The sequence below is a fragment of the Rana temporaria genome, chromosome 2, assembly GCF_905171775.1.
Source record: "Rana temporaria chromosome 2, aRanTem1.1, whole genome shotgun sequence".
NCBI lineage: Eukaryota > Metazoa > Chordata > Amphibia > Anura > Ranidae > Rana > Rana temporaria.
Window position 1 is genome coordinate 515184427 of NC_053490.1, and position 27962 is coordinate 515212388.

Below are 27962 nucleotides of genomic sequence, written 5' to 3' on the forward strand. Positions count from 1 at the left end.
ACCACTGAAACAAAAACATACCAACAATTGTAATTTTTTTTTATTTTTGGTGTTGCTTTGATACTTGTTAATTTATGTTTCTTTATTGTGGTTGCCAAAACAACAACCCAAAAATTATGTAGTTGACGGAAACTACGTTTTAATTTTTGTTGCATTCTTGCACTAAAATTTTGCTGCTAAAAAATATTCTGATTCTATATTTTTATTTTTTGGATGCCTTGTATTGGTTTTGTTCAAATTGATATATGCTACTTTATTTTTATTTGTTGTGGTTGGCAAAAAAAAATAAAAAATCAAATTCAAACTTTATTCAAAAATTTGAAAGCAAACTTTATTTTTGGTGCATTTTTGCACAAAAATTTGGAAAATAAAAATTATTCTGGTTACATTATGCATTTTTTAAATATACATTTTTATATTTTGTGTTAAATACCTGTTATTCATCATTTGAATGCAATTAAATATAACAGACATATAAATAATAATAAAAAAAAATTGTGACATACATTAGGCAATGGCATCCTGCTGCCAGGGGACACAACCAGCAGCAGACATGAAAAACAAAGTGAAACCCTCACGCACAGTGGCACCATTGCTGGTGCCCCTACTGGCACTCTATTGTGCACCTTTCATATCATGCATGAGGGAATCTTCAAAAAGGTACCCATCATGAATTTGGACATAGTTATGAAGCACACATGCTGCTTTTAACGGAGATATTGCATTCTCCATTTTCAAATTGATAGGTGTATGTAGGAACCGCCACTTGTTCGATAAAGTGCCAAAAGCACGTTCAACAACTCGTCTTGCCCTCGTTAAGCGGTAGTTGAAGATTCTCTTCTCTTCACTCAGAGACCGTTTGGAATAAGGCCTTAGTAGATGGTCACTGAGAGCAAAGGCCTCATCCCCAACATAGACAAATGGCAGTGGCAGCCCATTTGTTCCTGGCAGCGGACAGTCCTGTGGCAGGTTCGGGCCATTCCCCCTCAACATTCTTCCAAAAGATGATCGAGCAAAAATACTGGAGTCTAAGCTGCTGCCGTACGATCCTATGTCTACAGTATATATCTAAAACAATAATTGGCATCAGCCACTGCTAGTAAGACAAACGAAAATATTTTTTTACAGTTGAAGAATTTGGTACCACTGCCAATGGCCATCACTGCTCTTATATGTTTGCCGTCAGTTGCCCCGACACAATTCGGAAAATTGCATTGGCCCCAGAAAACTTCCGCTATCTTGCACCAATCTTCGGGAGTGGGCTTCTTCGGTACCAAATCCCTAAGAACATTTCTGATGTCTCTGCAGGTATCGTGTACAATATTTCTGGCAATAGTTTTTCCAACCAAGAACTCAAAATGAAAACTTGCAAAGGAATGTCCAAATACAGTTTATTGGAATGATGCATGGTAACAATAAGCTACTTCTATATTAGAACTAAAAACGAGCTTGGAAGGAGGTGCCCGAGGAAGTGAAGGAAGAAGAGGAGCAGGAGAAAGACACTTGTGATGTACAGGGACAATTAATATGGTAAAAACAATCACACCCACAAAAGCATGCTAGTATTTATTATTTCAATTCATGTAAAGAGGATCAAAGAATGATGTGGATGTCCAAATGCCACATATGAGGTAAGAAGAAGAAAAAGTAGGTATGAAAAGTTACCTCAATGTTATGAGTCTTTCAACAGCTGGAATACTCTTTCGGTGTTTTGTCGCTCTAGATGGCTAGAGAGCAAAGCCAACAATTCATCAAAACTGTAAAGAGAAAATATATGGCTATTAGCTACATTGACCATATAAAAATGCACCATTTTATCTCTATTTACATTTTTTTAAACATTTGATCAGGTTTTTGTTAACACTTCTAGCTATTCGAAGCTAAAAATTCGAGAAAAAAAGTCAGTGACCATGCATATACACGTTTTCCTAAATATATCTTGAAGCATTTGCAAGTTCACAAAAACAAATGTTCTCACCTTCTAATTGACATCCGTGTGTAGTTGAATAATTTGTCTTCATGAGCACAGAGGTCGTTGTAAAGGACCCAAAACTGGCCTCTCACTTCCCTTTGGGCGATGACGGGATGGATCCAGTACCTATGCCTTCTCCTCCTCCGGTTATCTTCTTCTTCATCTATTAAAGCGGAGGTCCACACAAAAAGTGAACCTCTGCTTTTCGGAACCCTCCCCCTCTCCAGTGTCACATTTGGCACCTTTAAGGGGGGAGGGGGTGCAGATACCTGTATAATACAGGTATTTGCAACCACTTCCGGGGATAGACTCCCGCGGGAGTCACGCCCCCTCCCGTCCCCCCTGTCTTCTGGGAAACACACTGGTCCCAGGAAACAGCGGGGACCAGTGAGGATGCGCCGTGCCGCTTGCGCATGTGCAGTAGGGAACCAGCAGTGAAGCCGAAACGCTTCACTTCCTGATTCCCTCACCGAGAATGGCGGCGGGGGCAGCTGAGAGACGAGCGATTTCTCGGCTTTGGCTGCCGACAAATCGTGGGCGCGCTGGACAGGTCCATTTATTGAAAGTCAGCAGCTGCAGTATTTGTAGCTGCTGGCTTTTAATATTTTTTTTTTTAGGTGGACCTCCGCTTTAATGCTGTTACAGCAACCATAATGACTGCTGACCCAAATATTGCATAGCCAACATGTTTTCTAAGCACTATACAACACGTGACAACGAAAGAGGAAATTACTAAGCAGGATAAGGAATTACATCACTATGACTAAAACGCAGAACATCAAAGTCGCACAAATTCGTTTGGAAAGTCGCCTGAAATCGCAAAAAAGAAAATCACATTGCAATGTCACACTGTAAATCGCACGACTTTGGGGTTGTAATAATGGAAACAGAGCCTAAATGTCTGATTTGTCTGCTGCAATATCAGAGTCCTGCTATAAGTTGCTGATCGTTGCAATTACTAATAAAAAAAAATGAAAACAAATGCAAATTCCATAAATAATGTATAGCCCACAGCTTGTAGACAATATAACATTTGTGTGTAAACCAATAAATATACACTTATTGGGATTTTTTTTTTTGCAATTAAAAATGTAAATGTATTTTATTGGGATTTTATGTCATAGGCCAACACAAAGTGGCACACAATTGTGAAGTGGAAGGAAAATTATAAGGCCCCTTTCAGACGAATGGCTGTTTTGCCGCATGTTTATGTTTTGCTGGAATTCAAGACTCCAGGCACAGCGATCAGCTGCATTTGTACAGTGTTTTTAGCTGCGGTTGCGTTTAACCGCGGCACGATATTGAACGGGGATCCGACTTGGATCCCTGTCAATATCAAGCACTGCGTCTGGTATGAATCTTGAGGGGGAACTCCACGCCAAATTTCAAATAAAAAAAAGGCATGGGTTCCCCCTGCAGGAGCAAACCGGGCCCTTGGGTCTGCTATGGATTTTAAGGGGAACCCCCGTACGCCAAAAATCGGCGTGGGGTTCCCCCCAAAATCCATACCAGACCCATATCCGAGCAGCAGCCCGGCCGGTCAGGAAAGGGGGTGGGGACGAGCGAAAGCCCCCCCTCCTTAACAGTGCCAGGCAGCATGCCCTCAACATGGGGGGGTAGGTGCTTTGGGGCAGGGGGGCGCCCTGTGGCCCCCCACCCCAAAGCACCTGTCCCAATGTTGATGATGAGGATGATGAGGACAGGGCCTCTTCCCGACAACCCTGGCCGTTGGTTGTCAGGGTCTGCGGGAGGAGAGCTTATTGGAATCTGGGAGCATCCTTTAATAAGGTGGCGGGATTTTTTTAAAAAAAAAACACACTACACAGGGTTTTTAAAGGAATTTATTAGTCAGCTCCGTGGCCCCCCCTTTCTTCTTTAGCTCTTTTACAAGGGGGGGCCTGCTTCTTCGATGTCTTCGCCGTCTGGTTCTCTTCTGCCGGGGGGGGGCTTTCCTCTTTAGCTCTTTTACAGCGGCCCCCTCTCGGGCTTCTTCGACGTCTTCTGTGGTGGGGGGAGGTATCCCTGTCTTCACCGCCGTCTGATTCTCTTCCGCCGGGGGGGGGTGGTCCCGATCTTCACCACCGTCTGGTTCTCTTCCGCCAGGGGCCCCCTCTCCTTTAGCTCTTTTATGAGGGGGGGTGCCCGGGCTTCTGTCGCCTTCTGCCACCACCGCCGCCTTCTTCTTCGATGTTGACATGTCGCTTCCTCCCGCTGTAATGCCGTGTGTACCACCCGGAGCATGCTGGGACTGTGACGTCATAAGAGCCCTATATAAATCGGTGCGACGTGTCAACATCGAAGAATAGAAGATAAGAAGAAGGTGGCGGCGGCAGAAGCCCGGGCACCCCCCCCCCTCGTAAAAGAGCTAAAGAAGAGAGGGGGCCCCCTGCGGAAGAGAACCAGCCGGGAGTGAAGACCGGGACCACCCCCCCCCCGGCGGAAGAGAATCAGACGGCGGTGAAGACCGGGAAATCCCCCCCCGCAGAAGATGTCAAAGAAGCCCGGGAGGGGGCCGCTGTAAAAGAGCTAAAGAAGAAAGCACCCCCCCCGAGAACCAGACGGCGGTGAAGACGTCGAAGAAGCAGGCCCCCCCTGTAAAAGAGCTAAAGAAGAGAGGGGGGCCCCGAGCTGACTAATAAATTACTTTAAAAACCCTGAAACCCTGTGTAGTGTGTTTTTAAAAAAAAAATCGCCAGGTGAATGGGTAGGGGTACGATGTACCCCATACTCATTCACCTAGGGTGGGGGGCCGGAAGGTATCCCGGTCTTCACCGCCGTCTGATTCTCTTCCGCCGGGGGGGGTGGTCCCGATCTTCACCACCGTCTGGTTCTCTTCCGCCAGGGGCCCCCTTCTCCTTTAGCTCTTTTATGAGGGGGGGTGCCCGGGCTTCTGTCGCCTTCTGCCACTGCCGCCGGCTTCTTCTTCGATGTTGACATGTCGCTTCCTCCCGCTGTAATGCCGTGTGTACCACCCGGAGCATGCTGGGACTGTGACGTCATAAGAGCCCTATATAAATCGGTGCGAGCCGCACACACGGCATTACAGCGGGAGGAAGCGACGTGTCAACATCGAAGAATAGAAGATAAGAAGAAGGTGGCGGCGGCAGAAGCCCGGGCACCCCCCCCCCCTCGTAAAAGAGCTAATAGAGAGGGGGCCCCCTGCGGAAGAGAACCAGCCAGGAGTGAAGACCGGGACCACCCCCCCCCCGGCGGAAGAGAATTAGACGGCGGTGAAGACCCCATACTCATTCACCTAAGGTGGGGGGCCGGCATCTGGGGACCCCCTTATTAAAGGAGGCTCCCGGATTCCAATAAGCTCTCCTCCCGCAGCCCCCGACAACCAACGGCCAGGGTTGTCGGGAAGCGGCCCTGTCCTCATCAACATGGGGACAGGTGCTTTGGGGTGGGGGGGGCCACAGGGCGCCCCCCTGCCCAAAGCACCTACCCCCCATGTTGAGGGCATGCTGCCTGGCACAGTTAAGGAGGGGGGCACTCGCTCGTCTCCACCCCCTTTCCTGACCGACCGGGCTGCTTGGATACGGTTCTGGTGTGGATTTTGGGGGGAACCCTGCGCCGTTTTTTCGGCGTATGGGGTTTCCCTTAAAATCCATAGCAGACCCAAGGGCCTGGTATGCTCCTGTAGGGGGAACCCATGCCGGTTTTTCATTTGAAATTTGGCGTGGAGTTCCCCCTCATGATTCATACCAAACGCAGCTGACACAGTGCACTGCGATTACCTGCGGTTATGTGCCGATAGCTGCGGGATTTCGCAGCTGGACGCATCCAGTTCTATATTTTCTATCCGCACAAAACCGCAGGTAACCGTAGTGTGTGAATGAGGTCATAGGAAAGCATTGTGTGCTTCTAGCTGCAGTAAAATCTGCAGTTGAAAGCACCATTCTATCCGTCCGTGTGAAAGGGGCCTAAATGGTTTTCCAAATAAATATTTCAAAGGTGTCAATACTTTGTAGAACCTCCTTTCTCTGCAATTACAGCTGCAAGTATTTTTGGGGATGTCTCTACCAGCTTTGCACATCTAGAGAGTGCATTTTTTGCCCATTCTCCTTTGCAAAATAGTTCAAGCTCTGTCAGATTGGATGGAGAGTGTCTGTGAACATCAATTGGATTTAGGTCTGGACTTTGACTAGAGCATTTTAACACATGAATATGCTTTGATCTAAACCATTCCATTGTAGCTCTGGCTGTATATTAGGGTCATTGTCCTGCTGGAAGGTGAACCTCCACCCCAGTTTCAAGTATTTTGCAGACTCTAACAGGTTTTCTTCTAAGAGTGTCCTGTATTTGGCTCCATCCATCTTCCCATCAACTCTGACCAGCTTCCCTGTCCCTGCTGAAGAAAAGCATCCCCACAACATCATGCTTCCACCACCATGTTTCACAGTGGGGATGGTGTTTTCAGGGTGATGTGCAGTGTTAGTTTTCCGCCACACATAGCGTTTTGTTTTTAGGCCAAAAAGTTCAATTGTGGTCTCATATGACCAGAGCACCTTCTTCCACATGTTTGCTGTGTCCCCCACATGACTTCTCACAAACTGCAAACAGGACTTCTTATGACTTTCTTTCTACAATGTCTTTCTTCTTGTCACTCTCCCATAAAGAGCAGATTTGTGGAGAGCACGACTAATAGATGTCCTGTGGACAGATTCTCCCCCCTGAGCTTTGGATCCCTGCAGCTCCTCCAGAGTTACCATGGGCCTCTTGGCTGCTTCTCTGATGAATGCTCTCCTTGCCCGGCCCGGTCAGTTTAGGTGCACGCCCATGTCTTGGTAGGTTTGCAGTTGTGCCATACTCTTTCCATTTTCAGATGATGGATTGAACAGAGCTCCGTAAGATGTTCAAAGCTTGGGATATTTTTTTTATAACCTAAATCTGCTTTATACTTCACAACTTTCTCCCTGACCCGTCCGGTGTGTTCCTTGGTCTTCATGATGCTGTTTGATCACTAAGGTGCGCTAACAAACTTCTTGGGCTTCACAGAACAGCTGTATTTCTACTGAGATTAAATAACACACGGGTGGAATCTATTTACTAATTAGGTGACTTCTGAAGGCACTAGATTTTAGTTAGGGGTGTTATGCCGCGTACACACCATCACTTTATGTGATGGAAAAAAAAAACATTTGTAAAAACGTCAATTTAAATGACCGTGTGTGGGGGAAAACTTTGTTTTATGTCTTGTGAAAAACGACAAAGGTTGTTTTTTGTTTCACAAAAATTGACAGTGTGTAGCAAAAAACGACGTTTAAAACAACGTTTTTAAACCCGCGCATGCCCAGAAGCAAGTTATGAAGCGAGCTTCAATGGAAAAAAGTGGTGAACGTAACCTCGCTTTGCTAGAGCATTGTGAAAAAAAAAACGATGGTGGGCAAAATCGTCTTTGAAAATTGAAGTTTCAAAAACGTCATTTTTTACTTCACAGAAAATGTCGTTTTTTTTCATCACATAAAGTGATGGTGTGTATGCGGCATTAGAGTAAAGGGGGCTGAATACACTTTTCAGATATTTATTTGTAAAAAAAAATCATCATTTTCCTTCCACTTCACAATTATGTGCCACTTTGTGTTGGCTTATGACATAAAATCCTAATAAAATACATTTACGTTTTTGGTTGTAACGTGACATAATGTGGAAAATGTCAAGGGGTATGAATACTTTTTCAAGGCACTGTACATATTGGCCTAAATTGATGAAGAAAATCGATTTTTTTTAAATTTTCATTTGGGATATGTTTTATAGCTGAAAGTAAAAAAAATTGTCTGTCTTTTTTTGTTTTTAGTGCAAAAAATAGAAATCGCAGAGGTGATCAAATACCATCATAAGAAATCTCTATTTGTGGGGAAAAAGGACTTACATTTTATTTGGTTACAGCATTGCACGACTACACAATTGTCAGTTAAAGTAACGCAGTGCTGTATCGTAAAAAATGGCCTGATCATAAATGTAATTTGTGGTTAATATGATATATACCCTGTTTCCCCAAAAATAAGACCTACCCTAAAAATAAGACCTAGCATTATTTTCCAGGAGGGCTGCAATATAAGCCCTACCCCGAAAATAAGCCCTAGTTAAAAATGCTTGTAAACTCCTCTAATCCACTATATTACAGTAGTATATAATGTACAATGTGTGTCTTTCTGTAATATAATTGCGGGGGAAGAGAGCTCCTGTGGGTAACAGAAGCACAGAGCGGCGCTATAACAAATGTATTTGGCACAATTATATTACAGAAACACACACATTGTACATTATATACTACTGTAATAGAGTGGATTATAGGATTGTACAAGCATTTTAACTCAGTTCACACTGGGGATTCCTGACAGGCAGGGAGGGAGAGGGGGAGAGAAGACAGCACATTACATGGTAAGACCTACCCCGAAAATAAGCCCTACTGTGTCTTTTGTTGGCATAATTAATATAAGACCCGGGCTTATTTTCGGGGAAACACGGTATATATTCTTTATGTCGTACAGATACAACATCCCTTTGAGGGCAACCATAATGCTCATGTGGACCGCATTGAGTTTTACACCCCTGATCTAGAGCATAAAAATACACCCTAATTAAGCAAAATTACCCTGGACATACCTCATATGCCCGGAACCCCTTCCCTAGCCGTGACTATGTAATCACTATTATTAACCACTTCCCGCCCATATGACGCCCTCGGACTAAGTGGTTATTCCTGGATGATGCCTGCACCTGCAGACATTATCCTGGTATGAACATTTTCAGCTAGTGATTCAATCTTTACCAGAAGTGATTAGAATAGCTAAACAGCCACTCGATCACTTCTACGGGAGGCAGAATGGGCCCCCCCTCCCTCCCACGGCTACCTTTCCCAGGCTCTGGCATCTGATCAGGGAGCCCAGGAGCGATGCAACTGGCGGCAAGGCAGCAATACACAGAGAGAGGAACTGTCGATTTCCTTCCCCCCGCTCTGTGACCCCAGAAAACCAAAAGTTACAAGGATTTTGTAACTTATGGTTTCGGCTCTTTGTTTACCTGACCTTTTACCGGCCAGGGAAGCAGCCGTTCAGACCGATCTGTTTCTTATCAGCTGCTTTGGAGCCCACAGGAAAGATTTGGGGTCTAAAAGACCCCATATCTCTCCAAAAAGAGGACCTGCCACCAGGGGCGGACTGACCATTGGGGCTCTTGGGCACTGCCCGAGGGCCCCATGCCACTAGGGGGCCCCATCAGGGTTGCCAGGCTCAGTAAAACCAGGGACAGTATGTAAAAATCTGTGTTTTTTTTTTACATCTGTCCCTGATATGTACGAAACCGACATGCTTTTGATGTGAAAATCCTGAGATTTTTGCTGCCTCGCCTCTGCACTACCTCCTGGCATGGTGGCCATCTGTAAGCCCAGGGGCCCCATAATTTTCTATTGCCCGGGGGCCCCATGAGTTGTCAGTCCGCCCCTGCCTGCCACAGCCCATGCTGTCACAAGAAATATTGTTCATCCCTTTTAAAAGTAATAAAGTTGATAAAGAAAAAAGTTAGAGACAGTGTTAAAAAAAAGTTTTGAATAAAATAAATAATAAAAATGTGTTAAATGGTTTGTCTCACCCATATGAACTAATACATACTGCTAGAGAGCTTGAGCTTTTGAAAAACAACAGACTTATGCCCCGTACACACAATCGGAAATTCCGACAGCAAAAGTCCGATGTGAGCTCTTGAACGGAAATTCCGACCGTGTGTAGGCTCCATCGGACTTTTGCTGTCAGAATTTCCGCCAACAAAAGATTGAGAGCTGGTTCTTAAATTTTCCGAAAATCCGATCGTCTGTAGCAATTCCAACGCGCAAAATTCCGACACATGCTCGGAAACAATTCAACGCATTCTGGGAAGTATTTTCTCGGCTTGTCGTAGTGTTGTACGTCACTGCGTTCTTCACGGACGAAAGTTCAGAGAACTTTTGTGTGGTCGCCAAGCTTGAGCGGAATTCCGTCAGAAAAATAATCCAAGGTTTTTCCGACAGAAAATCTGATTGTGTGTACACAGCATTACTGGTTGGATCGTCAGATTAAAAAAAGTAGAAAAAAAAAATGCAGCCACCAAATCTGAGAATTGGTAAGCTGCAATATAATACATATTTGCATTTGGGTTTAACCGCTTTAAATTACAGTTCTTTTTCAAGTCTTGTATTGCAATTTTTGCCATTGCTTTACCTTGGGTGAATGTTTAGAGACAGATGTTGTGTGGGTAGGATGATGCAAATTATAATTATTTTTGCCAATAGAAAATTATGAAGTTCAATGAAGGGATTCAGCAAGCCTCCGAAGGTGAAGAGGTCACTATTGGACATCTGAAACTTTGTAATGAAATCCGAAAACACTTTAATTCCTGGGAGCAGCTTCTGAAAGAATCAACCTTAAAATGTGAGTATTGCGAATAAAGAGCCACGCTAATTTACCGCAGGTTCAACAGCATGATGGCTGGCCACAAGATAGGGGATCAGCAGGGCTGTATTTAAAGAGTATGTAAACCCAACATTTCATATTCCTGATATGTGCCTGCTGTGCCATGTACTTACATGTAAAAGTATCCTGTTCTCTTTGTAATGCTTCTTTTGTGTTAAATTATTGATGTTCCTGTGTGTTTCTATGTTTTTTTAAACTGACCACGCTAGGCATGAAGGCACAGCGTGGTCAGTCCTCTAGCCGTGCTGGGAACTCAGCCTGCTCTCCTTCAATGATCAGACTTGTCCTGACACACCCACTAAACAGATATTCACTGGGAGGTGTACTGTGTTGCTGCTTCTAACCCATCCCAGCTCTCTTTTCTCAGCTGCATAAGGAGCTAATAGCAGTGGTGGAACTACCAGGGTAGCAAGAGTCGCACTTGCGACCGTTCCGCCACTCCAGGGTTGCTGGCTGAAGTTATGAGCAGAGAAGGTCTATTACACTCTCTCACACTGCCCATAGCCAGCACTGACAGCCAACCAGGGCCGATCCTAGGCAGGGTGCACAGGGTGGTTTGCACCCAGGCGCCTGCAGAGGTGGGGGCGCTGTTGTGTATACACACACGAAAGTGCCTCAAAAAAGCTACTTGCAGGACATTTTTGGACGTCCCACAAACGCACCGCTCCAGTGTAAAAGCACCAGGGCTCTCACACTGGGATTGCAGATGAAGCTTTTTTCAGGCGCTATTTTTAACGCTAAAGCGCCTGAAAAACCCCTATAGTGTGAAAGGGGTCTAATGGACCATCTTCTGTACTATTGTCTGCAGTCTCTGACCATCTCCTATATCATGTCTGCAGTCTCTGACCATCTCCTGTACTACGTCTGCAGTCTAACTGTCTCCTGTACTATGTCTGCAGTCTCTGACCATCTCCTGTACTACGTCTGCAGTCTCTGATCATCTCCTGTACTATGTCTTCAGTCTCTGACCATCTCCTGTATCATGTCTGTAATATGTCTGGGGGTTTTTCTAACAGAATCCCTCTCTGTGTCCATCACAGAGGCCCCTCTCCAGGTCCCAATAAAGTACTCTGCTTCTCTTCCTGTATTTTGTTTATTGTTAAGAGATCATGTAAGGATCCCAGGGTAATGAAGACTTTGTGGCGGAGCATTTCTGTGGTTGAGTCGTTGCCATAGAAACAGTGGTAAAGGGGAGGAGTTAGTAAAATGGCCCCTCCCATGTGGGGTGCCAGAAATATTTCTGCACCCAGGCGCCTGTGACCCTAGGATCGGCCCTGCAGCCAACGCCTCCTCCTCCCCATACAGACAGGAGAGAGAGAGCTGGATCTGCTCCTCTTCCTCCTGTGTGTGTCCGTGGCCCCACCCACATTTCAGTGTCCGACATCGTTGTGTGGGAAAGCCCAACAGCCTGCAACTATCTAGGGTAGGAAATGTGCAGTCAGCCTCCATCCCTGGTGACTGGAGTGCCCCCCCCCCCTTTCTCACCATCCTCTGAGCACACTAATGTAAGGAAGATCTCTGTGGACTGTAATGTAAATGGGGGCTTTGGTGAGCAGAGACCCCCTTACATCAGGATTCCCATAGTTCCCCTTTACATTACAGTCCACAGCGCTCCCCCTTTCACTTCGTCAAGTGGATCCATCTGCTCAGCGAGGTATCTGACAAATCCATGTCGGCTCCGATAGTGCAGAGAGGACACAGACACAGCACGCTGTTCGCTATCCAGGTGGATGGGAATCCCCATCTGTATGTTTTCAGCAAATTTGATCGGGTAAACAGACACTCTGTTTACATCTGACTGATCTAATCTACCAGGGTGGATGGGATCCCCATCCGTATGTTTTCAGCAAATTTGATCGGATGCAGGCAGGTATAAACGGACACTCTGTTTACATCCACCTCCTTATACAGAACAATGGATGGTCTGATCGGTCCGCCCATGTGAAAGGGCCCTTACAGTGTAATTGGAAATGCTGCAGACTCTGAAGTAACAAGGGCTCTGGGAACCCTGAATAAAGGGGAATAGACATGTGCAGGTCGTTTCGTTCCGAATAAATATTCTGACAAATTTTTAGTTATTCGGAGATTCGGATATATCTGAATACCCGAATTACAGTATAAACAAAGTTTACCCAAGGCTCTTAATAACTAAACTAAGTTTGTCAGAATTTACGAATTTCAAATCGAATTTTACATCAAATTACAGTTGAATTCGAACCGTAAACCTATTTCTGAAATCAAAGACTGTGTTGCCCCGTACACACGTGTGGGATTTCCGACGGGAAAAGTTCAGAGAGGAAAGCCGAGAACCTGCTCGGTCAGTCTTTCCCCTACACACGAGAGGTTTTCCCGACAGAAAAACTGCGATGGAGCTTTGGTCGGGAATCCCAGCCGTTGATAAGGATTGATAACCCCTGACATAACCTCAGGGCAAAACCCATTCTGCCTCTGACCCAAATTATGAAAACATGCAGAAAGCGAGGGACAGTCTGCTTGCTTCTGTGTGTCCAACCGTCAAGAGAGGCCGAACCCTTTTATTATCACAGCTTTATAGACAGAATGACATTCATATGAGCGCATTTGATTGACTTAGTCCATATATGGCCTTCCTTCTTGTGACATTTATTCTTGGCACGAGGCACACTCATGGCTTCACTCAGACTCACGGGGGCCATCTTTCTTCAGTCGATGGAGGGGGTCATGGAAGGAGTGAGTAACATCTGTCTTCACTTAATCACTTCCTGAAGGTTTTTTAACTCTATACTCTGTCACTTCATTTAAGGAAAGTAATATTGTAGTATATACCCACACACATATATATTTATCAAGAAATAAAAGAAATAAAACAATATAAGAAAGAAAAGCAACATTTGAGTGGTTTAGGAAAAGGTAACAAACACAAAAATAATCATTTTATTTAACTCCACCACACCGTGTGTATGCTCCATTGCAGTTTTTCACATAGGAAAACTGCCAAAAACTGCCGGGCAAATATCCACTGGTTTTCCCGGGGGAAAAAAGAGAGCTGGTTCTCTTTTTGTCAGGCGGTTTTTGGGCAGTTTTCCTGTCGGAAAAACGGCCATGTATACGAGGCTTGTGTGAGTACCATTTAGAAATTGTTATCCCGCGTACACACGGTCGTTTTTCGGCATGAAAAAAAATGAAATTTTTCATCATGAAAAAAAACGACGTTTTCCAACTTCATCATAAAAAAACATTTTCCCCACACACCATCGTTTTTTCAAAATGATGAACAAAGCGCGGTGACGTACAACACGTACGATGGCACTCTAAAAGGGAAGTTCTATGCGCTTTTGGGCTGCTTTTAGCTGATTCCTTGTTAGTAAAAGACGATTCGCGCTTTTTTGTCTGTTACAGCGTGATGAATGTGCTTACTCCATTAGGAACGGTAGTTTTACCAGAACGAGTGCTCCCGTCTCATAACTTGCTTCTGAGCATGCGCGGGTTTAAAACATTGTTTTAGTCCACACACGATCATTTTTTACAACACAAAAAACAACATTTTCAAAAAGACATAAAAAAATGCAGCATGTTCGAATTTTTTTTTGTCGTTTTTCAGAAGACGGAAAACTATGTGAAGCCCACACACAATCATTTTAAATTACTTTTTTAAAAATGTAATTTTATTTCATGCCAAAAAACTACCGAGTGTACGCGGCATTAAGCCAATGGTAATTTAACCTCCCTGGCGGTATGATTATGTCAGATTTTTGATGCTGAAAGCGATACAATTGTTTTGCATGGAAATTTGGCGTTTTATATTGTAGGCCTGTAATTCTTATGCCGCGTACACACGGACGTTTTTTTGGGTTGTAAAAAATTAAGTTTTTAATGGTCTTGCCTACACACGATCGTGAAAAAAAAAATGCTCTAGCAAAGCGAGTGACGTACAACACATACGACGGCACTATAAAGGGAAAGTTCCATTCGGATCGCTGTCATTACTTTTATTGTTTGATGACGAATTTCCCCACAAATCGATATCGCTCAATTCTGCAAGTGATTCAAATTTATTATCGCTGTTTTTTAGCTGGTCTAAAACCACTTTTGACATAAATGGACACTTTTTGGAAAAGAAAAGTATTTATAGTATAAACCTGCATGCAGGACACTGGACAGACCACTAGGGACAAAGGGGATGTAAAAATAATTTGATACAGTGTACTGTATATATACTGTGTTTTTTTTATTTTTTTAAATTTGGCGCCGAATTCTGTCCCCGTGCAACGTAACGCTCACAGGGAACAGAGCTCGGCACTGTGATTCAAGCGAAGAGACACAGCGGGGAGACATTGCAGGATCCAGAGGATAAGGTAAGTAACTTTCCCTGGATCCTGCAATGCGATCCCGAGTGTGGCTCGGGGTTGCCGCTTTTGGTACCCTGAGCCACACTTGTGATTCCCGCCAGGGAGGTTAAAGAGTCATTGTAATCATTTGATGAAGATTTTTCTTTTGTTTGTTTACTTTGTCACATTCGAATAAAAAAAAAAATATATAAAGTTTTCGATTCGACCGATTCAAATTTATTGATTTGAATAAAAAAAATCAACCAAATTTGTTTTTAAATTATTTATACCTTATTTTATTTTCCAATACAAAATATCATGAGACAATATAGAATTTACAGACAGAATATTTATCCAGTATATATTTTTTTCCAGCATTGTAATACATATCAGCAAGCTTTATCTCTATCTCCCTCTTCTTCCCCCTTCCTAATAGAGAAATACTCTCTGTATATATATATATATATATATATATATATATATATATATATATATATATATATATCTCTGTTTACTTTCTATTTTATTCTGTATTTCGCTTCAGCAGTTACAGCATTTCTTATCCTAGTTTTGTAATTATAATACAGTGGAGCCTCGGATTGCAAGTAATGCGGTTATCGAGCGTTTCGCAATACGGGCACTGTATTTTTAAAAATCATAACTCGGTTTGCGAGTCATTCAGTCAGTACCGCTTTTGGCCTGAGGTGGGGGGTGCCGGAGCCGAACGTCGCCGATCGCAGCCGATTGGCGCCGTTCGGAAATGCATGGGAAAGACCCGAGTTCTCCAGAAAGTACTAGGAGCCACCAGCACCACCAAACCTCTGGCCACATACAGTAACTTATACACCAGCAGCTTTACTGTATACACCAGTAGACGTGCACTGGCGAAAAAAATATTGTTTTCATTTAATTCATTTATTTTTTTCTTATTTTGAATAAATTCGGATACATTTGTTATGTTCCATTAGTTTAGATGCGGTATTTGTTATTTTTGATCATTCGTAATAATTTGAAAGAATGAAAATCCGAAATTCGAAAATCCAAAAATGAGAAAATCACAAATTCGAAAATCGGAGAGAACGAAAATCAGAACGAAAATCGGAGAAATCGAAAGAACGAAAATAAGGAAATAAGAACGAAAATCCAGATTCTAACATCTGAAAATCCAAAGAATGAAAATGCGAAAGAACAAAAAACTATTAAATTATAGGTATTGGATTTTTGTTATTTCGGATTTTAGAATTTTCAGATTTTCATTCTTACTTTCTGATTTTCGTTCTTTCTGATTTTCAAATTTTCGGCTTTTCGTTCTTATTTTCTTTGCATTTTCGTTCTTTCAAATTTTCAGATTTTCGTTCTTATTTTCGGAATTTCGTTCTATCTGATTTTCTAATTTACGGATTTTCAAATTTTCGGATATCTGAATTTTGGATTTTCGTACTTTCGAATGTTCGTTTTTTTTTTTTCGGTCTTTCGTTACTTCGGATTTTTCTGAATGATCGAATATGCCAAATTTTTACAAAAAATTTGTAACGAAACTAATTGCACATGTTTATACACCAGCGGCTTTATACGGATGAGCACCAGACTCATTAAAGTGATTGTAAACCCTTACAGGCCACCTAGTGCTACAGGTAAGCCTATAATAAGGCTTACCTGTAGCTACCCCAGATATCTCCTAAACCTGTGAAAAAAAATGATAAAAATGTTGTTTGGGTACAGCGTTGCATGACCGCGCAATTGTCATTCAAAGTGCGACAGTGCTAAAAGCTGAAAATTGGCCTGGGGCAGGAAGGGGGTAAAAGTGCCCGGTAGGCAAGTGGTTAAAAATTTTGTTTTTTTGGGGGTTTTTTTTTCAATTATTTGTAAAAATTTCTCATTGTGCCTCGTGCTTTGCAAAATGTTGTGCATCCTGGACATTTGAACTCAACAGTAACCTTTTAGCTATCTGGTTTTAGATCATTTTAGAAAATTACATAATTCTAACTCTAAAATTGTACAACTATCACCATTCATTTTATGTTTTTAGTAAAAAAGTATACCTTGGTTTTATACTGTATTTCTAGTGATTTATGGAGGAACAAATTAATGGTTGTTATAGGCAACTTAGGCCCCATACACACGAGAGAATTTATCCGCGGATACGGTCCAGCGGACCGTTTCCACGGATAAATCCTTTCAAAGATTTCCGCAGATTTCTATGCGATGGAGTATACACACCATCGCATTGAAATCCGCGCGGAAATCCTCTGGCGATGACGTGTCGCGCCGTCGCCGCGATTATGACGCGGCGACGGGCGCGACGCTGTCATATAAGGAATTCCACGCATGCGTCAAATCATTACGACGCGTGCGGGGAATCCCTTTGGACGGATGGATCCGGTGAGTCTGTACAGACGAGCGGATCCATCCGTTGGGATGGATTCCAGCAGATGGATTTGTTGTGCATGTCAGCAAATATCCGATCTGCTGGAATCCATCCCAGAGGAGATTTCTCCACGGAAACAGATCCGCTGGAGTGTACACACCATAGGATCTATCCGCTGAAACCCATTTGCTGGGATTTATCTGCGGATGGATTCTATCGTGTGTACGGGGCCTTAGATGTCCTTCATTACCACGTGCTCATACCTGAGGCCAGTGTGCCATATAAGCCAGCTGCCCCTACTCTGGAACATTAATAACTGTCTCTCTTTTTTTTTTAGTCTCTGCGGAAATTACCAGTCAAGAAAATGCCTACGAGACGATGTGGCGAGGGCAGGAACTGAAAGGACTTAACAATTACAGAACAATTGCGGCTATTATCAAGACAAAAATGATAACATTGGAAGGTCCAGCGGTTCAAAAGCTGAATGATATCACAGGTGTGTACAAAGTCATACGCACATGATTCCACATGATTAATATGTAAGTGGTTTAAATAGCTCTTCCATTTTTTTGGATTGTCAGCATTTTCTGTTGTGCATTTTATTAGTGTGTAATGTTCAATGAAAGAAATATGGTTTGTTGTAGATCATGGAAAGAAGCAGGGGGGACTCATCACACAGAGTACTGAGTGGATGTGAATAGAAGTAGGGGATAATGATCAGAGAGTTGTGAGTGAACATGGAGGTGGAGAATGGGGACAGATAGAAGTGGGGGAGAATAAAGGACTGAAGAGAGTAGGCATGGATAAACTTGGGGTGGAACGATCACAGAGGGTGGAGAGTGAACATGGATAGAAGTGGGGGAGGATGACAGTATATAATGAAATGTGGGCACAGAAGAAATAAGGGGGATAACAAAGGGAGGAGAATGTGCGTGAAGAGAAGTGGGAGAGCATGGTCACAGAGAGAAGGTATGGGTTGAACTGAAGTAGAATAAGGGTTCCATTTGTTTAGATGCAGTATTCGTTATTTCATTAATTAGAAAATTCGGAATTTCAAAAATTTGAAAATCCAAAAATTTGAACAAAAATCCGAAGATAGAACAAATATCTGAAAATTTGAAAATCAAAAATAACTATTCAATTATAGGTATTGGAATTTCATTTCAAATTTGGCTGTTATTGAACGTAACAGATACAATTTTTTCTGAAGTTACGAATTATCCGAAATAACGAATCCCCCCCACCAAAACAAATGGAATGAAACAAATAAATAATAATAATAAACAATAATGATAAAACGTTTTTATTATTATTAGTATTATTTATTATTATTAATTCATTACCTTTGTATTCGTTTAGATGCCGCATTCCTTATTTCGGATAATTCGTAACTTCGGATTACATTTTATTCGTTACGATCACTAACTAATTTTGAATGGAAATTTCCAATAGCTATAATTTAATAGTAATAGTTCGGGTTTTGGAGTTTTCGGATTTTCGTTCTTCTGAATCTTCATTCTTATTTTCGGATTTCCGAATTTCTGAAAAATCCGTTAAACGGGTTTTCAACAATTCAAATTTCTCAGAATGAACAAATTTGTTGAATTTTGTTGAAAAACGAATTCAGAACGAAACTAATTGCACATGTCTAATAAAAAGAGGTGAACATTGGGCATAGGTAGAAGTGAGGGAGAATGATCACAGGAGGTAGCAAGCAGGCATGAATAGAAATGCGAGAGAATAACGAAAGGAGTGAAGAGTGGGCATGGAAATAAATGTTAACAAGGGGGCAATAAGGGAAGTAAGGGAGAATGACCAGAGAGGGCAGTTATATATTACAATGAAGAATGATTCATGGATATTCAATGTTCCAATTTTCATTCCTACAAACACTTGATAAAATTCTTTATTTTGCTTTTTTAGCACTCGTCCGATCAACTTTTAGTAATATCGCTACCAACCACTTCCAGGAATTTCCAAATCTCTGCAGAACTGCCAAGGTAGGGCTGACCTTTCTGTATTACTACAATTTTCTGCCAATTTAAAGCGGGGTTCCAACCACAATTAGCATTTTTTAAATGTATGTCCTTTCATCATGCGTTTTTATAATATAAATCCGGTCACTTACTATTTTACAATCCGCCGCCGCTCCGCATAGTTATTCAAAAAAGATAGTTTATAAAACTTTGTCCACACCGTTGTCATTTTGCTTGTGGGCATTGTGAAACCCACAAGCACTTACTTCCTGGAAGTCTTGGATGGGGTGTGATAATTGGGTAGCGCACTGCATCCTGGGAAATGATTACACACATTTCCCAGGAGCATTAGAGGGAGATGATGTCAGAATCCTAGGTGATTCCAAAGGCAGATTTTTTAATTTTTTAGGTCTAATGAGCACAATAATGAAAAAAAATTTGGGGATGGAAACTCCACTTTAACTGACCACTAAGGGCCAGATCCACAAAGAGCCGGCGTAACGTAAAATTTCCCATTTCTACCTAAGTGCCCGATCCACAAAGCACTTACCTAGAAATTTTCGGCTGTGTAACTTAAATTCCACCGGCGCAAGGCGTTCCTCTTCAAATGGGGGCGATTCCCATTTAAATTAGGCGCGCTCCTGCGCCGGCCGTACTGTGCATGCTCGTGACGCCATTTCCCCGACGTGCATAGCGCGAAATTACGTTACGCCGAGCTTTGTGGATCGCGTTGGGTCAATAAAGTTGCGTCGGGAAAAAAAAAAGATACGGCGAAAAAAAAAAAATTTAAAACAAAAAAAAAAACGCGTCGCTGGACAGAAGGGTCTACTTTTACAAGGTGTAAACAGTTAATACTTACGGAGAAAAAACGAAGCGTAAAAGCTTCGTGGATCTCCGTAAGTGCTAATTTGCATACCCGAAGCGGCATTTCGACGAAAAATGCCCCCAGCGGCGGATGCGGTACTGCATCCTAAGATCCGGCAGTGTAAGTCTCTTACACATGTCGGATCTTCTGTCTATCTCTTGGAAACTGATTCTGTGGATCAGTTCCAAAGATAGAAACAGGGATAAGACGGCGTATCAGTAGATACGCCGGCGTATCAGTAGATACGCCGGCGTATCCCTTTTGAGGATCTGGCCCTAAATCACTAAATCCAAATTGTCATTTAATGTGACAAAGTATCAGCCACATTTAAAGCCACATGAAAATCCTTACACCTGTATATACAGTGGAACTTCGGATTACGAGCATAATCCGTTCCAGGAGAATGCTCGTGATCCAAAGTACTCGCATATCAAAGAGAGTTTCCCCATTGAAGTCAATGGAAATGAAAATAATTTGTTCCGCATTGACTTCCATGGCATTCAATACCGCATGTGGCCAGAGGTGGGGAGTGCCTCGGAAACGGCCGGAAAGGCCTGAGGACACATCAGCTCACCTCGGCAAACCTCGGAAAGACTCCGGGCCAAATCCTCAAAAGGGATACGCAGGCGGAACTGCTGTTCAGCCTGCGTATCCCTGTGCCTATCTTTGGAACTGATCCTCAGAAGCAGTTTTCCAAAGATAGGCAGAAGATCCGACATCTGTAAGAGACTTACACTGTCGGATCTTAGGATGCAGTACCGCATCCGCCGCTGGGGGCATTTCTCATTGAAATGCCGCTTTGCGTATGCAAATGAGGACTTACGGAGATCCACAAAGCTTTTCAGCTTTGTGTTTTCTGCGTAAGTTTACGTTTGCATGCGTAAAATTAGTTCTGCTTTTACAAAGTGTAAACTAGTAACACCTTGTAAAAACAGATCTTTTTTTCGATCGCCGCGATTTTTTTTTTATTTTGAATTTTTTTTCCCGGCGCGTAACTTTTTTTTTACCCGACGCAACTTTATTGTCCCGTCGCAATCCACAAAGCCCGACGTAATGTAATTTCGCGCGCTGCCCGTCGGGAAAATGACATCACGAGCATTCGCAGTACGGCCGGCGCGGGAGCGCGCCTCATTTAAATTGTCATCGCCCCCTGCAGAAGAGGACCGCCTTGCGCCGGAGACATTTAAGTTACACGGCCTGAAATTTCTAGGTAAGTGCTTTGTGGATCGGGCACTTAGGTAGAAATTTTAAGTCAGTGTAACTTAAATGGGAAAAGTTAAGTTAGGCAGGATTTTTGAGGATTTGGCCCTCCGTTCCCAAGTTTTGCAGGGTCAGGGCCTATTTTTTGTCCCAGTCCGGGCCTGCTGAGGTTCCACTGTAGTAAGAAAGCCCATATCCATGTATCATACCAGCACAACCTATTGTTCTTTTGTTGTTACTTGCAATTTCTGGCATGGAGCATCAGAATGGTAGGTACTATTTTTGTCTTTTATATCACTTCTCACACTACCTTTTGGTCTGTTTAAATTATCAGTTGCCAAAAAAAAAAATATTTGTCCATCCAGCAGAAATTTGGACTGTATCAGTTAGCATTTTTCTCTGCTAGCTCCATGGAATACCAAACACCTCCCCTTGTTATGGTGAACAAGGGTGGAGGTGTTATAGAGGTGTTATGTCCTAACACAGTGTTACATGATTCTAACACACAAGGTGAGATTGCTGCCCATTACGGTTGTCATCCTAGGACAAGAAATGTGTTAGTGACAGGATTATCAAGTTAAAAAAGTCTGAAAAAAGCAAATTTTTTTAGAGGGCGTTTGGTAAGGACCAACCACACTGCAGTGCATCATGTGGTTGCAGGGCGGTGGCAGTGCAGCCTCATTCACTTGAATGGGTTGAATTTGGCAGCCGCCCTGTCTTGTTTCATTTCTGCCCTGAGCAGCTGCATTTCTGTGTGTAGGTTGGTGGTTGGGGGGCGGGAGGCACGGTCACCTACTTTTTATGTGAATGAGCCCTAAAGGTTTTAACAAAGCTGCTTGAAGCTTGCTGCACGCACTGCCCATCATATACTGTATGCAGCACCGCCCTAGATAGGTGCTAGGATTACGTACCACCCACCTTTTTAATTTGAGAATGAGGGACATTTCAGAGAGATGGTGACCTGCGGTGCTCTCTGTGCGCCACAGAAAAATGTTGCTGTGGCCAAACATGATAGTGGGACGGTTTAAGGGCTGTGGTTAAACAAAACCCGGCTTTCTTGTACCTATAAAATATAGTTTTTTTGCTGTGCCACAAGCTGGAGTCTCCAGTGTGAACCAATCCTCATGCCGCGTACACACGATCATTTTTCGGCATGTAAAAAAACAACGTTTTAAAAAAATGTAATTTAAAACGATCATGTGTGGGCTTCACATAATTTTTCTGGTTCTGAAAAATGACAAAAAAATAATTCGAACATGCTGCATTTTTAACCGACGTTTTAAACAATGTCGTTTTTCGGGTTGTAAAAAATGATCGTGTGTGGGCTTAAACGACATAAAAAACCCGCGCATGCTCAGAAGCAAGTTTTGAGACGGTAGCGCTCGTTCTGGTAAAACTACCGTTCATAACGGAGTAAGCACCTTCATCACGCTGTAACAGACAGAAAAGCGCAAATCGTCTTTTACTAACACGGAATCAGCAAAAGCAGCCCCAAGGGTGGCGTCATCCGCATGGAACTTCCTCTTTATAGTGCCGTCGTACGTGTTGTATGTCACCGCGCTTTGCTAGAGAATTTTTTTTTAACAATCGTGTGTGGGCAACGTCGTTTTAATGATGAAGTTGGAAAAAACTTCATTTTTTCTAGAGGCTGAAAACTTTGCTTTTTACAAGCTGAAAAATGATCGTGTGTATGCAGCATTAGGGAGAGAGATTAAAGCGAGAGATTGATCACTGTTATATGGAAGGGAGGATCACTATGGTATATGAACAAAGGGGAGGGATCACTATGGTATATGAACGAAGGGGAGGGATCACTATGGTACATGGAAGGCAGGAAGGATCACTATGGCACATGAAAGGCAGGAAGGATCACTATGGCACATTGAAGGCAGGAAGGATCACTATGGTACATGGAAGGCAGGAAGGACCACTATGGTACATTGAAGGCAGGAAGGATCACTATGGTACATAGGAGGCAAGAAGGACCACTATGTCACATGAAAGGCAGGAAGGATCACTATGGCACATGGATAGCAGGAAGTATCACTATGGTACATGGAAGGCTGGAAAGATCACTATGGCACATGGAAGGCAGAAAGGATCACTATGGCACATGGAAGGATCGCTATGGCACATGGAAGACAAGAAGGATCACTATGGCACATGGAATACAAGAAGGATCACTATGGCACATGGATAACAGGACGGATCACTAAGGCACATGGAAGGCAGGAACAATGACTATGGCACGTGGAAGGCAGGAAGGATCACTGTGGCACATGGAAGGCAGGAAAAATCACTATGGCACGTGGAAGGCAGGAAGGATCACTGTGGCACATGGAAGGCAGGAAGGATCACTGTGGCACATGGAAGGCAGGAAAAATCACTATGGCACGTGGAAGGCAGGAAGGATCACTGTGGCACATGGAAGGCAGGAAGGATCACTGTGGCACATGGAAGGCAGGAAGGATCACTATGGCACATTGAAGGCAGGAAGGATCACTATGGCACATGGAAGGCAGGAAGGATCACTATGGCACATGGGTGGCAGGAAAGATCACTAAGGCACATGGAAGGCAGGAAGTATCACTATGGTACATGGAAGGAAGGAAGGAAAGAAAGATTACTAAGGCACATGGAAGGCAGGGAGGAACAGTATGGTACATGGAAGGCAGGCAGGAAGGAAGGATCACTATAGCACATGGAAGGCAGAGAGGATCACTACGGTACATGGAAAACAAAAAAAAGAGAGAGGGGAGAGTTCACTCACCTTAGGCTGGCTGTTCTCCAGAGGCTCGGGCAGTAAAATCGTGTGCACTGCATCAAAATTCCTGCCCACACAACCCCTTCACAGCCACAGGATTGGCTGCACAACAGGGTTTGTGGGCGGACACAGGGGGACTTTGGGAGGAGGTAAAGCAGATTAGGCTTCCCTCCTCTCCCATTCTGTAGAACGGGCAGGTGACCTAGCATGCAGTGTAGGTGGGGGGTCTGTGCCGGCTGGGCACTGAGCAAGTCTCAGCTGCAGTGTGGCGCACATTGACAGGTGGAGACAAGTGGTGGAATTTTTTCAGGCACAGGGCTCCGCTGCGGAATTCAGCCTGGATTTGCGGGACACCGGGATTTTCCGGGACGGTCCCAGCGAATCTGGGACGGTTGGGAGGTATGGGACTAGTTAGATTTAGTGAAGCAACCTCTGAAGGAACCCTAGGCTTACACGGAACCCTGGCTGAGAATGGCTGATCTAGACGATGTCAAGAAAACCCTGGTATAGGTTGGATATGTACATACATTCACATTACATTGCCCATTTATATTACATTGTGTATGTAGTATGTTAAGAGTCTTGTAGATTCATCTCTCTGTTGCTCCTTTTTTTTTTTTTTAAGGCTATGGTTGAAAAAATTTGCCAAGTCAAGAGTGAAGAGGCGAAACAAACTATCCTGACTCATTTCAAAATGGAAGGGAGAGTGATATTTTGTCTGGACTCTACCTATGGCAGTTCACTGAATGCAGTCCGAAACAAAAAGTTGAATCCCAAATCTGAGTGGGATTCAGCATATGAGACCTCGTTCCATATCGAGGCATTTTTTCAGGTGAGTCTGCAGTGCGTTATCATTTTAAACTTAACTGCTTCAGCCCCGGAAGAATTTACCCCCTTCCCGACCAGAGCACTTTTTGCGATTCGGCACCGCGTCGCTTTAACTGACAATTGCGTGGTGGTGCGACGTGGCACCCAAACCAAATTGACATCCTTTTTTTCCCACAAATAGAGCTTTCTTTTTGTTGTATTCGATCCCCCAAAAATATATAAAAAAAAAAAAAATTCAGTTTAGGCTTATACGTATTCTTCTACATTTTTATGGTAAAAAAATCGCAATAAGCGTTTATTAATTGGTTTGCGCAAAAGTTATAGCGTCTACAAAAGAGAGGGTGTTTTTTTGCACTTTTATTATAATTATTTTTTTTTTATAAAAGAGAAAACCATACATTTTAAAGAAACATTTAACCACCTGACAACTGGGCACTTAAACCCACTTAATAACCAGACCAATTTTCAGCTTTCGGTGCTCTCACATTTTGAATGACAATAACTCAGTCATACAACACTGTAACCAAATGAAATTTTTGTCCTTTTTTTCCCACAAATAGAGCTTTCTTTTGGTGGTATTTGATCACCTCTGCGGTTTTTATTTTTTTCGCTATAAATGAAAAAAGAACGAAAATTTTGTAAAAAAATGAATTTTTCTTCATTTCTATTATAACATTTTGCAAAAAATGAATTTTTCTTCATAAATTTGGCCTAGAATGTATACTGCTACATATCTTTGGTTAAAAAAAAAATTGGATATTATTTAGTCTGGGTGAAAGCTATAGGGTCTACAAGCTATGGTACCAATTACTGAAAATTGATCAATTTGATCACATCTGAAGTACTGACGGCCTATCTCATTTCTTGAGACCCTAACATGCCAGAAAAGTACAAATACCCCCTAAATGACCCCTTTTTGGAAAGAAGACATTCCAGGGTATTTAGAAAGAGGCATTGTGAGTTTTTTGAAGTTGTCATTTTTTCACACAATTCTTTGCAAAATCAAGGTTTTTTTTATTTTTATTTTTTTTCCACAAAAGTTTCATATTAGCAGGTTATTTCTCACACACAGCATATGCATACCACAAATTACACCCCAAAACACATTCTGCTATTCCTCCCGAGTATGGCGATACCACATGTGTGCGACTTTTACACAGCGTGGCCACATACAGAGGCCCAACATGCAGGGAGCGCCATCAGGCGTTCTGGAGCACCCAGACCAGTTCTGACATTTCTCTCCTACATGTAAAAATCATCATTTATTTGCTAGAAAATTACATAGAATCCCAAAACATTATATATGCTTTTTTAGCAAAGACCCTAGAGAATACAATGGCGGTCGTTGCAACTTTTTATCGCGCATGGTATTTGCACAGCAATTTTTCGAACGCATTTTTTTGGGAAATAAAACAGTTTTGTGCTTTTTCAAAAAAAAAATATTAAAGTTAGCCCAATGTTTTTGCATAATATGAAAGATGAAGTTACGCCGAGTAAATAGATACCCAACATGTCACCCTTCAATATTGCACACGCTTGTGGAATGGCGCCAAACTTCGCTACTTAAAAATCCCCATAGGTGACGTTTTAAATGTTTTTACTAGTTACATGTTTTTAGTTACAGAGGAGGTCTGGGGCCAAAATGATTGCTCTCGCTCTAACGTTCGCAGCGATACCTCACATGTGTGGTTTGAACACCGTTTTCATATGTGGGCGGGACTTACGTGCACATTCGCTTCTGTATACGAGCACGCGGGAACAGGGGCGCTTTAAATATTTTTTTTTTATCTTTATTGTTCATTTTACTTTATTTATTTTAGTTTGACACGTTTTTCCCCAAAAATAAATGTTTTGATCACTTTTATTCCAATTACAAGGAATGTAAACATCCCTTGTAATAGGAATATAGCATGACAGGTCCTCATTACAGTGAGATATGGGGTCAATAAGACCCCACATCTCACCTCTAGGCTGGGAAGCCTGAAAAAAAAAAAAAAAAAAACGATCCTGGCTTCGATCGCAGCGGTGAGTCGGAAGAAGCACCGGAGGGCAAAGGGAGTGGGGACGTCCCCTTTTGCCTCCCGTAAGAACGATCAAGAGGCGGAACAGCAGCCATGATCGTTCTTAAGGTGTAGAGAATCGCCGGCTGAAAAAAATGATATCTGAATGATGCCTGTAGCTGCAGGCATCATTTAGATATCCCTGCACAAATTCAAGGACCTCATATGACGTGGGCGGGAAGTGGTTAAAACGAATTTTTTTCCTCAGAGTATTTTCTGGGTACTGCAAAGTATTGGCCGGGGTATTGCAAAGTATTGGTGCGGGGGTATTGCAGAGTATTGGTGCGGGGGTATTGCAGAGTATTGGTGCGGGGGTATTGCAGAGTATTGGTGCGGGGGTATTGCAGAGTATTGTGTGGGGGGTATTGCAGAGTATTGTGTGGGGGGTATTGCAGAGTATTGTGTGGGGGGTATTGCAGAGTATTGTGTGGGGGGTATTGCAGAGTATTGTGTGGGGGGTATTGCAGAGTATTGTGCAGGGGGTATTGCAGAGTATTGTGCGGGGGGTATTGCAGAGTATTGTGCGGGGGTATTGCAGAGTATTGTGTGGGGGGTATTGCAGAGTATTGTGCGGGGGGTATTGCAGAGTATTGTGCGGGGGGGTATTGCAGAGTATTGGTGCGGGGGTATTGCAGAGTATTGTGTGGGGGGTATTGCAGAGTATTGTGTGGGGGGTATTGCAGAGTATTGGTGCGGGGGTATTGCAGAGTATTGTGTGGGGGGTATTGCAGAGTATTGTGCGGGGGGTATTGCAGAGTATTGTGCGGGGGTATTGCAGAGTATTGTGTGGGGGGTATTGCAGAGTATTGTGCGGGGGGTATTGCAGAGTATTGTGCGGGGGGTATTGCAGAGTATTGGTGCGGGGGTATTGCAGAGTATTGTGTGGGGGGTATTGCAGAGTATTGTGTGGGGGGTATTGCAGAGTATTGTGTGGGGGGTATTGCAGAGTATTGTGTGGGGGGTATTGCAGAGTATTGTGTGGGGGGTATTGCAGAGTATTGCGCAGGGGGTATTGCAGAGTATTGTGCGGGGGTACTGCAGAGTATTGCGCAAGGGGTACTGCAGAGTACTGGCAGGGGGTATTGCAGAGTATTGCGCGGGGGTATTGTGGAGTATTGCGCAAGGGGTATTGCAGAGTATTGCGCGGGGGTATTGCAGAGTATTGCGCGGGG

The 27962-nt window shown here is 43.2% G+C and overlaps 1 protein-coding gene across 1 annotated transcript in view; it reads left to right on the forward strand.

The window, feature by feature from the left end:
- The window catches only part of LOC120927974 (interferon-induced GTP-binding protein Mx1-like), a 103346-nt gene that overhangs the window by 70958 nt on the left and 4426 nt on the right, over window positions 1–27962 (forward strand). Inside the window, exons 10-13 of the mRNA XM_040339009.1 lie at window positions 10242–10380; window positions 17435–17593; window positions 19021–19097; window positions 24528–24734. Coding sequence (XP_040194943.1) covers window positions 10242–10380; window positions 17435–17593; window positions 19021–19097; window positions 24528–24734 — 582 coding nt within the window. The remainder of the gene's footprint in view (window positions 1–10241; window positions 10381–17434; window positions 17594–19020; window positions 19098–24527; window positions 24735–27962) is intronic.